Source organism: Arabidopsis thaliana, chromosome 3 (genome assembly GCF_000001735.4).
Source record: "Arabidopsis thaliana chromosome 3, partial sequence".
Taxonomy (NCBI): domain Eukaryota; kingdom Viridiplantae; phylum Streptophyta; class Magnoliopsida; order Brassicales; family Brassicaceae; genus Arabidopsis; species Arabidopsis thaliana.
This window is the reverse complement of record NC_003074.8, coordinates 7,816,039-7,834,557: the sequence shown is the minus strand read 5'-3', so window position 1 is coordinate 7,834,557 and position 18,519 is coordinate 7,816,039. Positions and strand designations below refer to the sequence as shown.

General features: G+C 35.8%; 5 protein-coding genes and 1 long non-coding RNA gene across 10 annotated transcripts; 4 read left to right on the top strand and 2 right to left on the bottom strand.

Annotated features, from left to right (window-relative positions):
• Nucleotides 1-422: 422 nt before the first annotated feature.
• IQD5 (IQ-domain 5) lies at nucleotides 423-3,653 on the top strand (the record flags this gene model as incomplete). Of its 4 annotated transcripts, none has more annotated exons than NM_001203017.2 (7): nucleotides 423-773; nucleotides 1,002-1,129; nucleotides 1,227-1,448; nucleotides 1,554-1,787; nucleotides 1,889-2,002; nucleotides 2,349-2,823; nucleotides 3,139-3,653. In NM_001203017.2, exons 2-7 carry the CDS (start codon nucleotides 1,046-1,048, stop codon nucleotides 3,276-3,278), a joined length of 1,269 nt encoding a protein of 422 aa, NP_001189946.1. In that variant the 5' UTR covers nucleotides 423-773; nucleotides 1,002-1,045. The 4 variants fall into 4 exon arrangements, with proteins under 4 accessions (NP_001189946.1, NP_001319617.1, NP_001325926.1 ...); NM_001338571.1 differs by having other exon boundaries at nucleotides 423-835; nucleotides 3,139-3,278; NM_113116.4 differs by having other exon boundaries at nucleotides 654-804; nucleotides 1,041-1,129; nucleotides 3,139-3,278.
• Nucleotides 3,187-3,429, bottom strand: AT3G22183 (uncharacterized protein; the record flags this gene model as incomplete). Its single annotated transcript, NM_001125202.1, has 1 exon — nucleotides 3,187-3,429. The coding sequence occupies one exon, from the start codon at nucleotides 3,427-3,429 to the stop codon at nucleotides 3,187-3,189; it is 243 nt and encodes an 80-aa protein (NP_001118674.1).
• Nucleotides 3,654-3,701: 48 nt separating the features above from the next.
• On the bottom strand, nucleotides 3,702-7,522 carry AT3G22180 (DHHC-type zinc finger family protein). The gene is made up of 9 exons (NM_113115.4): nucleotides 7,324-7,522; nucleotides 7,093-7,206; nucleotides 6,565-6,945; nucleotides 6,288-6,356; nucleotides 6,137-6,208; nucleotides 5,924-6,052; nucleotides 5,759-5,839; nucleotides 5,363-5,560; nucleotides 3,702-5,081 (listed from the first exon to the last, which is right to left on the bottom strand). Exons 1-9 carry the CDS (start codon nucleotides 7,366-7,368, stop codon nucleotides 4,050-4,052), a joined length of 2,121 nt encoding a protein of 706 aa, NP_188857.1. The 5' UTR covers nucleotides 7,369-7,522; the 3' UTR covers nucleotides 3,702-4,049.
• An 839-nt stretch (nucleotides 7,523-8,361) lies between these two features.
• On the top strand, nucleotides 8,362-12,561 carry FHY3 (far-red elongated hypocotyls 3). 2 transcript variants are annotated; one of them, NM_001125201.2, is made up of 8 exons: nucleotides 8,362-8,778; nucleotides 9,103-11,297; nucleotides 11,402-11,458; nucleotides 11,543-11,611; nucleotides 11,686-11,754; nucleotides 11,851-11,919; nucleotides 12,013-12,057; nucleotides 12,143-12,561. In NM_001125201.2, the coding sequence occupies exons 2-8, from the start codon at nucleotides 9,144-9,146 to the stop codon at nucleotides 12,197-12,199; spliced, it is 2,520 nt and encodes an 839-aa protein (NP_001118673.1). In that variant the 5' UTR covers nucleotides 8,362-8,778; nucleotides 9,103-9,143; the 3' UTR covers nucleotides 12,200-12,561. The 2 variants fall into 2 exon arrangements, with proteins under 2 accessions (NP_001118673.1, NP_188856.2); NM_113114.3 differs by having other exon boundaries at nucleotides 8,674-8,778; nucleotides 9,137-11,297; nucleotides 12,143-12,540.
• A 2,400-nt stretch (nucleotides 12,562-14,961) lies between these two features.
• AT3G04245 lies at nucleotides 14,962-15,233 on the top strand. The gene has a single exon (NR_141078.1). It is a non-coding gene; the product is annotated as an other RNA (long non-coding RNA).
• A 339-nt stretch (nucleotides 15,234-15,572) lies between these two features.
• AT3G22160 (VQ motif-containing protein) lies at nucleotides 15,573-16,779 on the top strand. The gene has a single exon (NM_113113.4). The coding sequence runs from the start codon at nucleotides 15,832-15,834 to the stop codon at nucleotides 16,408-16,410; it is 579 nt and encodes a 192-aa protein (NP_566699.1). The 5' UTR covers nucleotides 15,573-15,831; the 3' UTR covers nucleotides 16,411-16,779.
• Nucleotides 16,780-18,519: the final 1,740 nt, after the last annotated feature.

The window sequence follows — 18,519 nt, the reverse complement described above, 5'->3', positions numbered from 1 at the left end:
ACTTTTCTTTGTGTGTTTGTTTTTATCTTTTTATTTTTCATTTACTAAATAAAAACACCAACTAGGCCAACCCAACTAACAGAAAAAGTAGCCAAATTTGATGGCATATTTCAATTTCTAAGGAGGGATAGTAGGAAAAACTGGAGTAAAAATTATTTTAATATACGAGTTTCCATAAGATTATTACATAACCATGTGATAGTTGTTACGTCTAACAAAAGTAAACGAAAAAATAATAATTATCTTTAATTTAGATTAAAAAAGATACTAATAATGATCCAACATTACAAAAACTAGTGACATCATATAATTAGGTGACACGTCAACTTATTTTGTCTTCTCCATTCAAAATATCAGACTGCAAACAAGACTTACACACATAAATGCATGCATTAATTAAAAAAGAGAATCAAACATATTTCAAACTAAAACTGCGTGCCGTTTCGAGGTCAAAAAACGCCGCCAAATTGAAGAATAGAGCACGCGTACGGCGTGCAATCTAATCTATCATTCAATCAATCGTATCTGAGAGAGGAGAGGGAAAACGAAACGATCAATCAAGTCAATTCCTATCTATCTGTATATGTTCGTTCACACACATATCCCCTAGAGAGAGAATAAAGTATGGACCTTTTTCTTTTTGTAGAGTAGAGAGAGAGAGGAAAAAGTAAAGTAGCCGAGAAAGACGCTCACTGACTGAAGAAGAAAAGATCACGAAGTCGCCACTCACTCTCTTTAAAGATCTCATCGGCGATCTTTCCTTCGCCGCCGGTGTAAAGTTTTTGAATTTTGCTTCTCCTCGATGTGTCTCAATTTTGCAAAGTTTGGATTTTTTGTTAGTGTTCATTACTAAATTTCTTGGTTTTAATATTAAGGATCCAACATTGTCAGGAGAATTTAGTGAACTCAATTAAAGTTTCCATTTTTGTCTATTTTGTTATCAAAAAGGAGAAAGCTTTACTGTTTTGAATAATTTAGTTGCTAAATTGGCAATTTTGCAGGTTTTGTGTTGTTTTATGTTGCTGATCGTTGGAATTGAGATAGAATGGGAGCTTCAGGGAGATGGATTAAAGCATTGGTTGGTTTTACTAAATCTGATAAGTCTAGGTCTTCCAAGAAAGATGAAAATGTGAGTACTTCAAAGGAAGATTATTACAAGAGTTTCTTTCTTTTTGTCTTAATTATGCCAATGTTGGTTCATTTCTGTGTTTGTTTAACTGATGAAGGTGAAGGTTGCTACCAAGAGTAGGTTTGGGAGAAAGAATTCAGTTGATTTTGACTTTGAAAAGTTTCAAGATGGATTTGAAGATTCCAATACGCGTAGTATGGTTGATACTGGGGTCTCTACTTCAACTTCACTACAATCATATGGGGGTGTTGCTTATGACGAACAAAGTAGGGAAAATCGGGCTGCAACGCGTATCCAAACGGCTTATCGGGGATTTCTGGTATCAATTTGCCTTATTAAGTTGCTTTACTTATGGTTTAGTGATGCTAGTTCATTGGTTTTAAAAAGAAGAGTGGATTGATAAGGAAGATGATATATTTATTAGGCTAGGAGGGCTTTACGAGCGTTGAAGGGATTGGTTAGACTTCAAGCCCTTGTTAGAGGACATGCTGTGAGAAAACAAGCTGCTGTAACGCTTCGATGCATGCAAGCGTTGGTAAGAGTTCAGGCTCGTGTACGCGCAAGACGTGTTCGTCTCGCCTTGGAATTGGAAAGTGAGACGAGTCAGCAGACACTTCAACAACAGTTAGCAGATGAAGCCCGAGTTCGAGAAATAGAGGTGCCTGTCACTTGTCTAAGTTGTTTACAAACTTTGTATTTGTTTATCTTCTGGTTGGCCTTTAATAACAGTCATGTTGACTATGTGTTATCATCTTTCAGGAAGGTTGGTGCGATAGCATTGGATCTGTTGAACAAATTCAAGCCAAGCTGCTAAAGAGGCAGGAAGCTGCAGCTAAGCGTGAGAGAGCGATGGCATATGCTTTGACTCACCAGGTTACTACTCTGCCTAAGAAGTAATTGCTTGTATTTGTTCAATTTGTTCGAAAAATAACATCCCTGAATAGTGAATCTGATAAATCATGAGTTCTCTTTATTAGGACCAATTTTTAACTAACGCACTATGACTTGCAAAACTGAAGCTCTCTACTTAAAGTGTTGTTTTTGTCTGGTTCCTTTTCTTAACTCTCTTCTGCAGCAGTCTATTTTATTTCTCTTTAAGTGTATCTTTTTACGATGGCCACCTAGCCTAATCCTAGCCCCATTAATAGTGTCTGGTTCTCTTGTTTTATATGTGGCTATAATGTTACTTTCTCTCACATAGAGAATTGCTCTCTTGTAGTGGCAGGCAGGAACTCGGCTGTTATCTGCTCACAGTGGCTTTCAACCTGACAAAAACAATTGGGGATGGAACTGGTTGGAAAGATGGATGGCAGTGCGTCCATGGGAGAACCGGTTTCTTGACAGTAACCTCAGGGATGATGCAAAATTAGGTGAAAACGGCATGGAGCAGTCTGAGAATGTACCTAAAACGCAGATCAAAAGTGTGAGTAAGATGCCAAACACTTCAAATCTTGTATCCGGTGTTTCAAGTCAGATGACTGGCCCGTGTCAGTCGGATGGTGATTCGTCTTCTCCTGGAATATCTTCAAGCATTCCAGTGGTATCCAAGGCTAAGTCAAAGCCAGCTAAAGACGATCTTGCTGTAGAAGTTAACTCAAGACCTGGTGCTGGTCCAAGATCACACAGCAATCCGAAAGAAAGATCAAGAGAACCAAATCGATCTTCAAAAGAACGATTATCTCTGCCAAACAGCGGTATAATTTCTTTCTCTCTTTCTTTCTCTCTTTCTCTATGCCTAGGAAATATGTTTCCATTTCCAGTTTTATAATTGAGACGATAGTCTTATCAACATGCTGGTAGCGATAAGAGAATCAGTTTGCAGTAGTCATATAGATACAAACCACAATGTAGATACTTGGATGGCTAAGTTTTAGTATAAGTATGTATAACCCACAAGACCCAAATCTTATCTAATCTTCCAAGTTCCAGTGTAGAGTTTGACCAAGCCTCAAATCAATCTGTTCTTCCCTATTGTCCTTTAAGTCTATTTCGTGAATATTCTTGAGCAGGAAAATCCTTAGGATCTCAGTCAACTAAAGCCAACCGAGCAGGAAAACTCACGCCAGCATCTCAAAAAGTAGTGGAGGAAAAATCTGCCCAAAACCAGAGAAGGCGCAACTCCGACCCAATAAAACAGAGGCTTGCATAGCCCTGTTTAAGTGTGTAACTTGAGAATTGTCAGCCCAAGTCACTCTCCCATCGTTCTGTACATACACAGCTTTTGATGAGAGGAAAGAGATAAGATCATGGGAGAAACAGAACACAAAGTGGTTTTCAGATAAAAGAGTTGCTTGGTTCATCGATCAATCAAGAAGAGAATGAAGCCATATTGGCGTCTCTCTCTGCCTTCATTGTTGTTGTTATTTATGTTAGCCATCCTTTTTTTGTCCATGACTCTCTGGAGTTGGATTCTTATATGTATCGGTAAGTAGTGTTATTATTTAAGTTATATGAACTCTCTCGAGGTGTACATTTGTCAAACCTTTTCAGTTTTTGCTGGGAAAATGGACCATGTTCTCAATGTGATTATTTAGTACGTTGTCTTGTATACGTTTTTAATTTCAAAAGAGTGATAATATTTTCTCCATAATGTAATACTTTGAGTGATCGATTTTCTAGAAATGAAAATGCAGAGATAAGTGAAAGAAGAATTTACATGAATGGTTTTCTGGAAGAATCAATATTGATGACATTTCAGGTTTACAAGAAGCTCAAATCCATTGTAAGAAAATTAGTCCTACTCTAACACTGAAAAATGACTGGGAACTTCGCACAAATTCCAGTGACTCAGAAACTCAAACTTTAATCCTCATAGAGTTCCGGCAACACAGCAAAGAACCCATGGATAATGAGCCTCTCCAGGAATTGGGAAGACGTTTTGTAGAAGATCAGAGCCTTTCAAGAAATACAATCAGTGTATCTACTTGATGTTAGAACCGGTTTGGGAGTTTGCCCCAAGACCTCCAGGGGCAAACACCGGAAGCTGGTTTGAGGTTGAATCCCTTCTAATTCTTGCATCTCGATGAACTGTTGATGCCAATCTGTCTTGTACATCTCTTACCAAGCCCCTTCCGCTTCTCGGGGTATCTCTAGTCGGAATATTAATCAAAGGGCCTCCATAAAAGATAGAGTCACCTGTATATGTCAGTCTTCTCTCGGCTTGGTGCAGAGGAAGAGGATCCCTTAGTGCTGATGATCCAGAAGAAGAATCATGAGCTGGAAGAATGGGTCTTGGATTCTGAGTGCTGGCTGTTTGTGAGCTAGGATTTAGCAATCTGTTGCGGACTTCAGATGTTGTTGTTACAGGAGCTGATACATATCTCCCAGCTTCTGGATCCCAAACAACTGATGTCTTTCTCACATCCCTCAGATGAGAAGTTGCAGGAGCAAAGAGAAATAGCGGATCCGCGTCGTTTCCTCTGTGCAGAACCTTATCATCAAAGGTCGAGTGCATGTGATGGCTTGTTGCAGTGAAGCGATTGCCAACTATTGTAGGATTTTGAGGGAGTGGAGCAAGTGTGACAGACTCGTGAACATGGCTTGGACTGCTAAGATTGCTCATACCATGGCTCCCTGTGTCATACTCATCCCGGCTACCTTGGCTTGGAGCAAACGAGTTTCTAGAAAGAGATGACCTTAGATCATTGTTCCTTATCTCTTTACTTGCAGCCACATTTGCATCTGTGCTTACACTACTGATGATACTAACTGTGCCAATGGAACTAAGATCATTATCAGGTAAATGGCGATTATCTATCGGTCTTAGGACAGATGATGACGCTCTGGCTCTGGCAGCTGCCCTTGCAGCTTCATTTGGATCCAACTTTGCAAGCTTCCATGCATTACGTTTTACAGGTCTTTTCAGAGCCTTAGTGCCTTTCTCTGATCCAGGTGCATCTGGGTCTACGGTTGACGGGACCATGCAAGGGTCTAAATGAGGAATGACTTCATCCTACATAGAGATAATGAGTGTAAAAATGGCATGTTGATACCTGAGCATAATCTCAGATTAAGCAATACATGTATGCCAAAAATTAACTGCATTTCGTGGAAACCCTTGTCTTTCAAGTTTATATTTAGAGATTGATCCTATGGATAACTAGACTTTCAAATGATGTATATGAGGTATATAACCTATCTGTTGCAACCAAAACACTAGTGAGTTTCAGTGTTTCACAAGAGTTAGGCATGCGATACAAGAATGGTTGGATGCTTCGGAAAAGGTAAAAATACCTGATTATCAAACACTCTAGGTGGAGTGCACCAGACCCCCCTGTATGGTAAACCGAGAGAGCTTCCACCACTAAAGCCGGTTGTAGCAGACCCAGTGGGAGAATAGAGCACATTCTGAATTTCCTCGTCAACAGATGCTCCATCTGGCGCCTCGCTCATGGCTCTCATTGCCACAACATACTCATATGTTGTAATTCCCTGCCAGTGTTAAGAAAAGTTCACAATTGATAGATAATAGGTAGTTAAACAAAAATAATCCGAAGTTCAACCTCACTACTATGATGAGCATTGTCACTTCTATCTTTTAAAAGTCTTACCATGATATCTTACAGTAAGAAAATTATCCGTGTTATGAGTAGAGTAACTAATATCAGAACTAGTTTCTTTCCCACTGACCTTTTTAATGAGAAGCATGTGGAAAAAGAGAAGTTCACCCAGTGGAAAACATGCGAAAATGGCAACAGCAGTGCAAAGACCCTACGCAATTTGTAGGTATGGCATTAGGAACCTTGATGACAGGAGCTAAACTCAAACTAATGGCATAACACCAAGAATACTTACAACAACTGCCGCCAAAGGTGCACGAGAGAAACTATTTCCAAGTCTATTGACAATTTCAGTTTCCATGGTCTGCTTATTAACAAATACACGCACTATAACTGCAATTCCAACTGCTGCTTCAATAATGAGCTGAGGAGGGAGAAAGCATAACCTGTTAGTGGTTCAGTGAGAAAATAAGTACAAGAAATAGCACATACGAGGTGAAATACATACCCAGAGAAGACTGGCACTCATCAGAGAGACAAAAGTCACATAGTTTTTACGACCGACACAATTGTTAAGCCACTGTAGCAATGATTAGAACTATGTCATCAACTAAACCCATGAAAATCCAGTCAAACATTTGAAACATCAGAAAGCTTACCTTGCAATGGTGATCAAAACAATCAACACATTTATCACAACTTCGACAATGCTTGCTGAACTTGCGTACCTGTGAAACATACATAATTGAGTACACATCTAAAATCTGAACCAAATTGCTTTCCCTAAAGACTTCTTAAAGCAGATTCTAGAAGATAAAGACCAAGAAATTTTAGTTATTATTAACTGCTCATACATCATTTACTTTTCATATTAAAGACCATACACATGACAAATATAACCATGGAGACTTGATGTAGAATTCTGAAGCTTAGTACCTCACAATTGCACAATGTGCAAAACAGAGCCTCTTCGCTGTTTCCTTGTTCTTCCGCCGGCCCTTCCTTTTTCCGGCAGTCTTCCACAACAAACACATAACAGAAAACTGCCAGAGGATTATAGCAAGATCTTCTACTTACAGATTCCACTCTTTGAGCATCTTCTACAGAACCTTTCACACTAGAGTTTCCAGCCACGGTAGAACTCCTACTGACAACCGAAGGAGAAGCCTGCAACTGACTACCAGTTTCATCATAATTCCTTGATAAGCCACGAACCATGCCATCTCCATTCACGCCTGTATCAAATATCGACATGATTCTCGGATCCGCAGGATTGATTGCAGTACACCGAACATACAAAACAAACACAAGAATAGCCTGCAAAAACACACACGATACATAAAGGAACCTATCAGATAAGATCAATGCCATAAACTACACAGCTGTGGAATCCAAAACTCGTTATGAATTTGCAAAATTGATTCTGATCATAAACACTACTAGCTTGAGAAGCATTAAACATACCACGGGAGAGTAAACACCGATCAAAACGTATTCCCAAATACGACCTCCAACAAAAGGAGCGAAGAAAGCATAGAAAGCGACCACCAACAAGCAAAACACCGTAATTGCAATCACCTGAGAAGAAAAATACACAGAACCCAATTGAAATCACAGCCATTGGTGACTTTAGATTGAGCAGATTCATGAAAAATTGAAGCTTTGGCTATAGAGAAAGGTTACATTCGATTTTACCTGAAGAGTGTGAGCGGGAAGTTGCCAACCGTGTTTCCTCACCATACCTTCTTCTCCAACAACAATAAGCAAAGATAAACAAACTCTAATTTTCCGACAACGTCACCGTCACGTTGCCGTTCGCCACCGCCGGAGCGATTAAGTGAAGAGTGTTGTTGCTCGTTGAAAAGGGAAAGGGACTGAGAAAATATCGTCTCTCTCTGTTACTGTGGCAGGTTTAGTCTTAATTAAGTCCAAATGGTTGACCCAACTTTTACATTAGTGGATAATTAATTATAAATAATTTTGGTATTATAAATAATTTTGGCATAATTATAATTAAATTTCAGGATATTGGCTGGCTTTTTGTCAAAAAATATATGCTGTATTAAATTAAATCATGTCGGAAATAGTAAATTACCAACTGGCTATTGGCTATTGATTATGATATTTTATGAAATTTATTTTGAATTCATAAAATATTTCCAAAAATGGTATTTATTTTATTGTAGCTAATATGTAAAAAAAAGTTAGGAAATAATTTTTTTTTTACCAAACTTTTTAACATTAGTGGGACTAATTATAACTATGGTTTTTAAGACTGAGCTAATCTATATGTACAAAATTAAAAAGAACAGTGACTCATGCTAATGAGTGGCTATTGATTTATTTATTTTTTTGGACGGCTATTGATCTTTTTATTTTGGATCAAATATAATAAATTAATCCAATTCTGAAATAGTCATACCAATTGGCTCTTGGCTATTGAAAGTTGGTAAAAGCATTTACTAATATATATATATATATATAGTCCAAATTCAAAACTGATAGTTTGTAAATAACAAAAAAATATTTTGAATAGTTTACTATGATTTTTTTTTGTAATTCACCGTAATGTTTCAGTTTTCACCATAGTAAATACTTAGAAATACAAAATAAAATAATTCAAACAAGTCTTAGTCTTAGAGTGGACCAAACAAATTTTAAAAGCCTAAACAAGTCTACTCTTATAGATGTAAGTAAATCTCATCATTCCCATTATTCACGCTTCCCTCCAATTTTTGTTTTGGCATGCGCGTTGCACAAAATTTCAAACAAAAACAGTTTTTTTTTTTCTTTCTAATTTTATTTTATTAATAACATAAATAAATGGATAGAGATATTATTATTATCAAAAAACATGGTGATGCGTTTAGACAGAGAGAAGAAGAAGAAGAAACCCTAGACACCAAAAGAACGAATCGTGGATCTTCCGCCCACTCGCTTCCTCAGATCGCGTGAACACCACTCACCAATTTTTCTTCTCTTTCTCTCTTCTTCTTCTCTATCTCCTTTTCGCAGATCGATACCCCAACTCGCACCCGATTGGCGCGTGTTGTCTTCTTCTTCTTCCTCCTCTCGACGACGAAGAGATTAAAAAGAGACGGCCTTTTCTCAGTTTCTGCTCCGATTCGTATATCTTCTGTTTCGTACGAGGTAAAGTTTTCATTTTTATTTTTTGTTTTTGTTTTATAGTGATAACCAACACAAATGATTGGGTTATACAGTAGTTTTGATCAGCTTCGTTTTAGGAATTGGATTTGAGGATTTCGTTTATGTGATGAAATACCCACTAAGAATTTAGCTGCAAGTTGCTTTTTTCTGCAATTGTAAGGGCAAAATGTGTATACTTTCTCGATTTATCATCATAGAAAGATTGAATTTTGATGGGTTTCTCTGGTTTGTTACATCTTTTGTGTGTGACTTTAGTATACATTTTGACCTAGATATATGTACTGAGACCTAGATTTTGTCTTGCAGTGTTGTAAGACGTTTGTTTTGCCTGAGACTATAGGTTTGTCATGGATATAGATCTTCGACTACATTCAGGTGACCTTTGCAAAGGAGATGATGAGGATAGAGGACTTGATAATGTGTTACACAATGAAGAAGATATGGATATTGGCAAAATTGAGGATGTTTCTGTTGAGGTTAATACTGATGACAGTGTAGGCATGGGTGTTCCAACTGGGGAGTTGGTTGAGTACACTGAGGGTATGAATCTTGAACCTCTTAATGGTATGGAGTTTGAGTCACACGGTGAAGCGTATTCGTTTTACCAGGAGTATTCTCGAGCTATGGGGTTTAACACTGCGATACAGAACAGTCGTAGATCGAAAACTACAAGAGAGTTTATTGATGCGAAGTTTGCTTGCTCTAGGTATGGTACTAAAAGAGAATATGACAAATCTTTTAATCGGCCACGAGCTAGACAAAGTAAGCAAGATCCAGAGAATATGGCTGGTAGGAGAACATGTGCGAAAACCGATTGCAAAGCTAGTATGCATGTTAAGAGAAGGCCGGATGGGAAATGGGTAATTCACAGCTTTGTGAGGGAGCATAATCATGAGCTTTTACCTGCACAAGCTGTGAGTGAACAGACCAGAAAGATATATGCTGCAATGGCTAAGCAGTTTGCTGAGTACAAAACTGTTATAAGTCTAAAAAGCGATTCGAAAAGTTCTTTTGAAAAAGGTCGGACTTTATCAGTGGAAACAGGGGATTTCAAAATCCTGCTTGACTTCTTGTCACGGATGCAATCCTTGAATTCCAACTTCTTTTATGCAGTAGATCTGGGCGATGATCAGCGAGTGAAGAATGTATTTTGGGTAGATGCAAAGAGCAGGCATAACTATGGCAGTTTTTGTGATGTTGTTTCTCTAGACACCACCTACGTAAGAAACAAGTACAAGATGCCACTTGCTATTTTTGTTGGAGTGAACCAGCACTACCAGTATATGGTCCTTGGGTGCGCCTTAATATCCGATGAGAGTGCAGCAACATATTCTTGGTTAATGGAGACCTGGCTGAGAGCAATCGGTGGACAAGCTCCAAAGGTTTTGATCACTGAGCTAGACGTTGTAATGAACTCCATTGTTCCCGAAATCTTCCCCAATACACGGCATTGCCTTTTTCTTTGGCATGTATTGATGAAGGTTTCTGAGAATCTTGGTCAAGTTGTTAAGCAACATGATAATTTTATGCCTAAGTTTGAGAAGTGCATCTATAAATCAGGGAAAGATGAAGACTTTGCGAGAAAATGGTATAAGAATCTTGCTAGATTCGGCCTCAAAGATGATCAATGGATGATTTCTTTATATGAAGACCGCAAGAAATGGGCACCAACCTACATGACTGATGTTCTTTTGGCTGGGATGTCTACATCTCAACGAGCTGATAGTATTAATGCTTTCTTCGACAAGTATATGCATAAGAAGACTAGTGTACAAGAATTTGTAAAGGTATATGATACAGTTTTGCAAGATAGATGTGAAGAAGAAGCCAAAGCTGATTCTGAAATGTGGAACAAGCAGCCAGCAATGAAGTCTCCATCGCCATTTGAGAAGAGTGTTTCTGAAGTCTATACTCCTGCAGTTTTCAAAAAGTTCCAGATTGAAGTTTTGGGTGCGATTGCGTGTAGTCCTAGGGAGGAGAACCGAGATGCCACATGTTCTACTTTTAGAGTGCAGGATTTTGAAAACAACCAAGACTTCATGGTAACATGGAACCAAACAAAGGCTGAAGTCTCTTGCATCTGTCGGTTATTTGAGTATAAAGGGTATCTCTGCAGACACACTCTTAATGTTCTTCAGTGTTGTCATCTTTCTTCCATCCCCTCGCAGTACATATTGAAGCGGTGGACAAAAGATGCAAAAAGCCGGCATTTTTCAGGAGAACCTCAGCAGTTGCAGACTAGGCTGCTGCGGTATAACGATTTGTGCGAACGAGCATTAAAGCTGAATGAAGAGGCATCCCTCTCTCAAGAGAGTTACAATATTGCATTCCTTGCTATTGAAGGAGCTATAGGAAACTGTGCTGGTATTAATACTTCCGGCAGAAGTCTTCCAGATGTTGTAACGTCACCAACTCAAGGTCTGATTTCTGTGGAGGAGGACAACCATAGCAGAAGTGCAGGCAAAACCAGCAAGAAAAAGAATCCAACTAAGAAAAGAAAAGTAACTTACTTGTTTACGATCTCTCTGTGCAGACAGCTTATGGATTTTGTTCGCTTTGCGCTTTTATGCTTTGCAAATTTGATGATACCAAATACTAATTTCAGGTGAACCCAGAGCAGGATGTTATGCCAGTTGCAGCGCCAGAAAGCTTGCAACAGATGGTCTGTCTTTGTTGACATGTCGTGGCAAGCCTCTTTTAAACACAAGTCGCCTAAGTATGTCATATCTGAATTTTGTAATTGCAGGATAAGCTGAGCCCAAGGACGGTTGGCATTGAAAGCTATTATGGAACACAGCAGAGCGTACAAGGAATGGTAATTAAGCACAACATACGTTCATATTATTATCTAGATACGTATGTAATCTGTTTTGATATGTGTTTTTACAGGTCCAGCTGAACTTAATGGGGCCAACTCGCGATAATTTCTATGGGAATCAACAAACAATGCAAGGATTGGTATGAAATCGACCATGACATGTGTATAAGTAGCTTCTGCTGTTTTCTATTTCATTAACTTTGGATAAAAAAACAATTCCGGCTGGTTTTCTGTAGCGACAGTTGAACTCGATAGCACCAAGCTACGACAGTTACTACGGTCCTCAGCAAGGCATCCATGGACAGGTACCTACATACCTATTCTCAATGCTTTCATAAGTTTTGTCAATCTTGTAACAAGACTGCCAAAAAAGTAAAATCTTACTTTGTTCTTTCTAGGGAGTAGATTTCTTCAGGCCTGCCAATTTTTCTTACGACATCCGGGTAACTATTGCAGTTGTAATAAAAGATCTTTCTTTTTCCTGTTTGTATCAATTGGTCATCTTAGTTCATGGTGATTTCTGTGCAGGATGATCCTAATGTGAGGACTACGCAGTTGCATGAGGACGCGTCTAGACACTCGTAAACAAAACTATAAGTTAACCACGAATCAAATCTTAAGAGTCGTCAGTCTGTGGATGAAAGATTCAAATCTCGGAGAACAAAAGCCAACGAGCACTAGGACGCGGTTAGGTTTGGAACAGAACATGAGCCAAAGCTCTGTTTTATCTTCTCAAGTGTTAAAAATAGGATGTTGTATTGTTTCGCCTTTATTCTCAGAGATTCGATTCTGTTAATATTGTTTGTATTAGTTCTGATGATCATATGTTTGATCATTTGACTGTTCGATTTAAGAGGTGAAGAAACAGTGTTACAAGAATATTCTCTATTTGTAAACTCTTGTTAATTCTCTTGATTAGGTTTCTCAAATTTGTATCTTGTGATTAATCTTGCCCAAATTACAAACAAAATTGTGGTATGCTATTGGCGGTTTGAATCTTGTTGAAGAGAGGAGAGAGGGTTACATAGTATAAATATAAAATTCTTTAAAATCAGAGAAGGATCATAAATTTATTATTATTATTTTTGAGTAATCATAAACAATTTTTCTCTTCTTTTGGCAAATAGAGCTTTTAGGCAAATTATTAAAATGTGGCCTAACATTCTATTTTGTATAGAAGAAATTATTTAAATACTGTTATTAAAAAAAACATTAATGAATAAATACGATTTAGTAATTTAATGTAAAAAAACAAACAAAAATTTCTATAAATGTTAAAGAGATGAATTTTGTTTTCAAAATAAAGTCCTAAAACACATTAAAAATGTGATATATGTAGAAAAAAAATGTGGCGTTTTATTTGATTATTTTTTAGTGGCCTAAGGAAAATGCTTTTTTTCTTACATATCAAGCAAGACTCTCTTGCAATTGAGACTCATTTTTCGTTTATTGTTCCAAAAAAATTCTGGTCACATGTAAAAACTTATTCTAATTTCTAGGTCATTCCCTACATTCAAACATAGTGTTTTTTTTTTTTTTAAACACTTCACAAACATTCGATACATTAGGTCCGATATGACACGTTTTGCTGCCTTAAGTTAAAAAAAGAAAGTCTATACTCTAAATCCTTAAAGATCGTACAATTGTACTCATAAACCCTTAATTAAAATGTACTTAAAATCTGAGATGTTTTGGTAAATAACAAAACACGGGGCTTTTGTTAATTTGGGTACTTTTTAGCCCAAAAATTAGAAAAAAGGAACATTTTTAATTGGCTTACGAAAATGGGTACTTGCTGATATATAAATGGACTATTTTGCCTCTGTCTGTTCTTCTTCTTCGTTGTTCATCTTCGTTTCTTCTTCTCTTTGTTGATTTTCTTCCTTTATTTTTCCAGAAAATTTCAATCGTTTTTAATCACGAAAATTAAACCCTAAGGTGATAGTATATAGAGAACCCAAACAACAAATTTCACGGATTTATAAGGGAATTTTCGGTTTTGGTATTGTGCATACATGCATATTTTTTTTTAAACAATCCTAAATTAACTAAAAGAATCTCGATTCTTCTGTAAATATCATCTAATTGGTGTTTTTGGTGGGCAATCTTCAGATCGAAAATCAAATATGCATTCCTCTCGGATGACAAATTTGCGATCTAGATTCAGTTTGCAAATTAAAAGTGCATATTGCTACTTGCTAAATTGAAAAAGGTAAAATAGATAATCAAAAGGAAATAAAGTACTCAATCTTGTAATCACTTTAAAAAATGCCGCATCCAACAATAGGATAAAGTTTTTTGTGTCAATCCCATAATTGATCCAACAAAACACCTCATATTTTATTCATACATAGACATTATCAAATGTCTGTCAAACGAAATCCCTTTCTTAGGTTGTTGTTTTATGAATCCCTAGGAAAACAATGCACACAACTCTTATATTTAATGTGAATAAAGAGATTTCGTTTAAAAACGAAATATAAAATAAGGAATAGTTTATGTTTATAAATTCTAAAATAAAAAATTTAATCTTATTCTTACACTAATAAAAGGGGTTGTGTGGTAGAGAAAAAAAAACAAAATTAATGTTCTTTTTCTATACTACACAACCTTTTTTTTAGATTTTTTTCTCTACCACAAAACCGCTTTTATTAGTGTAAGAATAAAATTAAATCCCTTATCTCGAATTTATAAACGTAAACTAATCCTTATCCTATATTTCGTTTATAAAAGTATCGATTTTTTCAATACACCCTAAACTTTACAAAGTTTTAGTTCATAACAAAATTTCCATGGAAAGTACTCTCCCTCTTTACATGTCTATTATATATTTGATGGATGCAGAATTTGTAACAAACAGAAGAAAGAGAAGGATGATGTAGTTCCTATTACGCATCGCAACGTCAGAATCAGATTATGGTTTTCTTTGAAATTTCTCACTAGTTTCCTTTTCGGTCGTCTTTTCATTCCAAAGTCACCTAACCAGTCAATTAATTTGTGTCCACTCATTCTTAATAAATTACGTAAATGATACATACACATTATGAAAATACTAGTAGTAACTAATCTTTCTTTAGTTTATTAACCACACTAGATTTAAAGAATCATTATCTTAACTAATTAATAGCCCTCAAGGGTATAAGAAACTTCACATGACATATCTTGAATTTCCTACGAAATTTGATAATACAAACACTTTTCTTAACATCATATGGTTACAACTATTCTTAGCTAGCTACCAAGCTCTTGAATCTTTTTGTTAATGACCTTCTAATGTCTTGACTATCTATGATCATACATAGATAATATTCCTTAATAATCGGCTTGAACAATGACAAATACAAAGAGATCTCCCAATTGCTTCTTTTAAGAAAGTGGTTCCACAAGTTGTAATCAACAATATTTGGAAGCAGAGAAAGATTTGCCTTCACAATCTTCTTTTGGTTCATGTCGCAACGATCTTCAAAGAAACGGATATATTGGTTCGCAATATATACAATCACAGCCGAGAGTGTATCATATTTTATTTACGTCGATATTTAAATATGATACCCATGTATAATATATAGCAAATGTCATGTCGTTATTATCGTACGACCGTCGTTATTTAATTCGTGCCATATAATATGGCTACTACACTAAGCATATTAAGTACCTAGTGTGCTATATAGAACGGCTACTACACTAAGCACTAAGCAGGCAAGAAGCAACGTTATTATGAATATCTTAACGTTTCGTTAAGAAATGTATATGCCGTCAGCTTTGTGACGATTATGTAAAGTGAGGGACTTGTTAAGTATTTCAACAAAAGCATACAAATACAGTGAAATGGGCCAATTTCGTCAACTTGTTGGGAAAGTAGCCAATACCAAACTAAACTCTAGTTTATTGGTAAGACTCAACTAATTGTAACTTCGTGAGGTCTATTATTTTATTATTTTCCAAATCATGATATTATCGAATCAAATTAAACATTGTATTAATAAAGTACGTAAAATAGTTACAACCTTTTTTTTTTGGCAATTAAGAATGAAATGTAAAGCCAAAAAATCAACGTGTAATTAAATATCAACGGTCAGGATTGATATAGAATAGTCTTTCCTTTGACTAAGTCTTAATCAAAACACAATCAAATAAATATATAAAGAACTAACGAAGGCAAATGCTTTTTTCTTTCTTACAATCTCACGGAGTCTTGTCTTTAGACACACACAAAAATGGCTAACCCCAACGAGTGGTCTCAGTTCTACAACAATAACCAAACCTTCTTCACAACTTCTACCACCGCTTCAACCGCTGTTACAACCACCACTGCCGGTGATACCACCTCCATAGACTCTCGTCTGAGTCCAGAAACTGGCCGTGTAACCAAGCCAACACGTAGAAGGTCCAGAGCCTCACGTAGAACACCAACAACGCTTCTCAACACCGACACTTCCAACTTCCGTGCCATGGTTCAGCAATACACTGGCGGTCCATCCGCTATGGCTTTCGGGTCCGGTAATACTACTTCTGCTTTTAGCCTCACTTCATCGTCGGATCCATCAGCTGGATCTTCTCAACAAGCTCCTTGGCAATATAATTTCCAGCCTCACGCGCCGCTTCAGCCACCGCAACGGCCTTACATGTTTTCTTTGAACAACGTGAATCCCGTGGTTGGATATAGTAACATGAACAACCCTAATACGATGGTTTCCGGTGTGTTTGGGACGGTGGATGGTTCTGGTGGAGGAGGTTCTGCTCCGTCGTCAAAGGAGGCTACGAATAGTAATTCTTCTTCTTCGAGGTTGCAATGAGAAAACGATTGGATTCTTTTTGAATTTTTTTTTTTTGGTTTTCGCATAAAGGCAGAAATGTTAGGTACTGACTTTCTTTGTCATAGAATGAAAACTTTGACTTTTTGTATATTTAAGTTTTTTTCTTTCATATTTGGAGATTTTATCTTTGTTTTAGGTTTTTAGCATAAGTTTTTTATTTAATTATGGCGTTATCATGGACCTAAATAGGCATATAATTCAATGCTGAAGTTGCATGCTTGCATTTTCAAACTGCAAATTGTCGATTAGAAAAATAAATAAAAATGTTTTCCAAACAAATCCTTATATTTTTTTAATCTCAAGAAAATAAATTATTATTCATAGATTAGATGGAATTTATACTTCTAATAATTTATTAGACTTAAAGTTCAATTAAAACTAGAACACAATCACATATACAAGAAATCAAACATTTTCACGTGAAGTTCTCAAGTGCATGTGCAAAGATATAATTCTCATACATTAGTCAAAGAATGCATATAAAACGTGCATAAAATGGAGGAAATTGGCAATTAGCTTATCTCAAAGTTTTGTATTCTTATTGGATAGAATAGTTTCAGATACATGAAATTAATGTGAATGTAACTTTACCAAATTAGTGCAATAATTGAGAATATCGAGCTTTATAATGTAACTTTTTCTCATGGCACCGCACAATATATTTTCATATGACTTGTCGAAAGAAAAACAGTGATTAGCCATTTCCTTTTCACAAATTATTCGGCTTTAAATTCTGAAACTTACTAAAATATATTGAGGGACCAGAATAATCTTTAACAGTAAAATATGGAGAAAATTAGTCTATTGGATCATATAGAAAACCAAACTTGCCTTTCGTTCGGAAACAAGGAGATATATAGTGTTTTGGTGAAGTTAGGCTACCAACATGTCTAGATTCTTACGTTATCGTTTTTTTTCTTTTCCTTTAAATCCCTCGACCTAATATTGATTATGATTGTAATTTGTATTTATGATTTAGACTGAGACGGGTCTTTGACGTAAAATCGATCGATGTAATATAGAGTTTGGCAAATAAACCAAAGCCTCGCATTCACAATGGATAACTTATGAGTATATGTCTTTAGATTTTTTTTTTTTTTTCTTTGGCATTTGTCTTTAGATTTTAGATTCTTACGATAAGTCCACAAATTAAACGAAAGAGAATAATTTAGCATGCCGTAGTCGTGTTTCTTGTAGATGATAAAGATATAAATAATATAAAGGAATAATAAATTGACAATATGACAAAAAATGAGTAAGAAATGGATTGGGAAGAGGGGATGAATCTCAACACATTGTGGGTCCTATATATATACCCCCTTACAGTGAAATTTCACTTTATTTTGCATTTCTTAAGTTTACATTTTGAGTTCAATAACCACTTACAAAACATTTTTAAAGACTAAGAATCTTTATCTTTAAAGATTCGTATGTTGTAACTAAATTATATATCACTACTCCACATCAGTAATGTTCATGTTTCAAATGAGTTCATGTATTCTACAAAATGAATTAATTTTCTAATTTCATCATCAATGAATATTTACATTATTAGCAAAAAAAAAAATTAAATTTAATAAATTAGTAAAAAACAATATGTACAGAAATATAAAGTTCATTCAAGTTCAGTAATACTAATATTTTGATAAATTATAATGTTTATGTATCATGTAAAATTAACTTATGAAAATTATATTGAAAAGCTTTAAAATACCTGTTTAACAATTAGACTAGCAAGTGATTGGAAACACATTGTTGGTTTGAATTGAACTTTCTAAAATTCTTTCAACTACCAGTTTTTAGAGTAGTTGTATCAAAAATGCATGTACTTTTGTATATAGATATTTCTTATAAGTTTATGTAGTGGTGGACTAGTGGTTGTACTCTAGTTTTTAGATGGTCATGTAATTTTCAAACTCCTCATTTGGTATTTGACTATAAATCACATGTGTAAATCAAAATATAGGCTCTTCCACCACATTAAAATGTGTATATAAATAAAATAAAATTGTAAAAACTCTATGTTTAAATTAGGCCATTATTTTTAATTTTCTTTATTTAATTAGGCAATAATTTTGCTGTTTATAA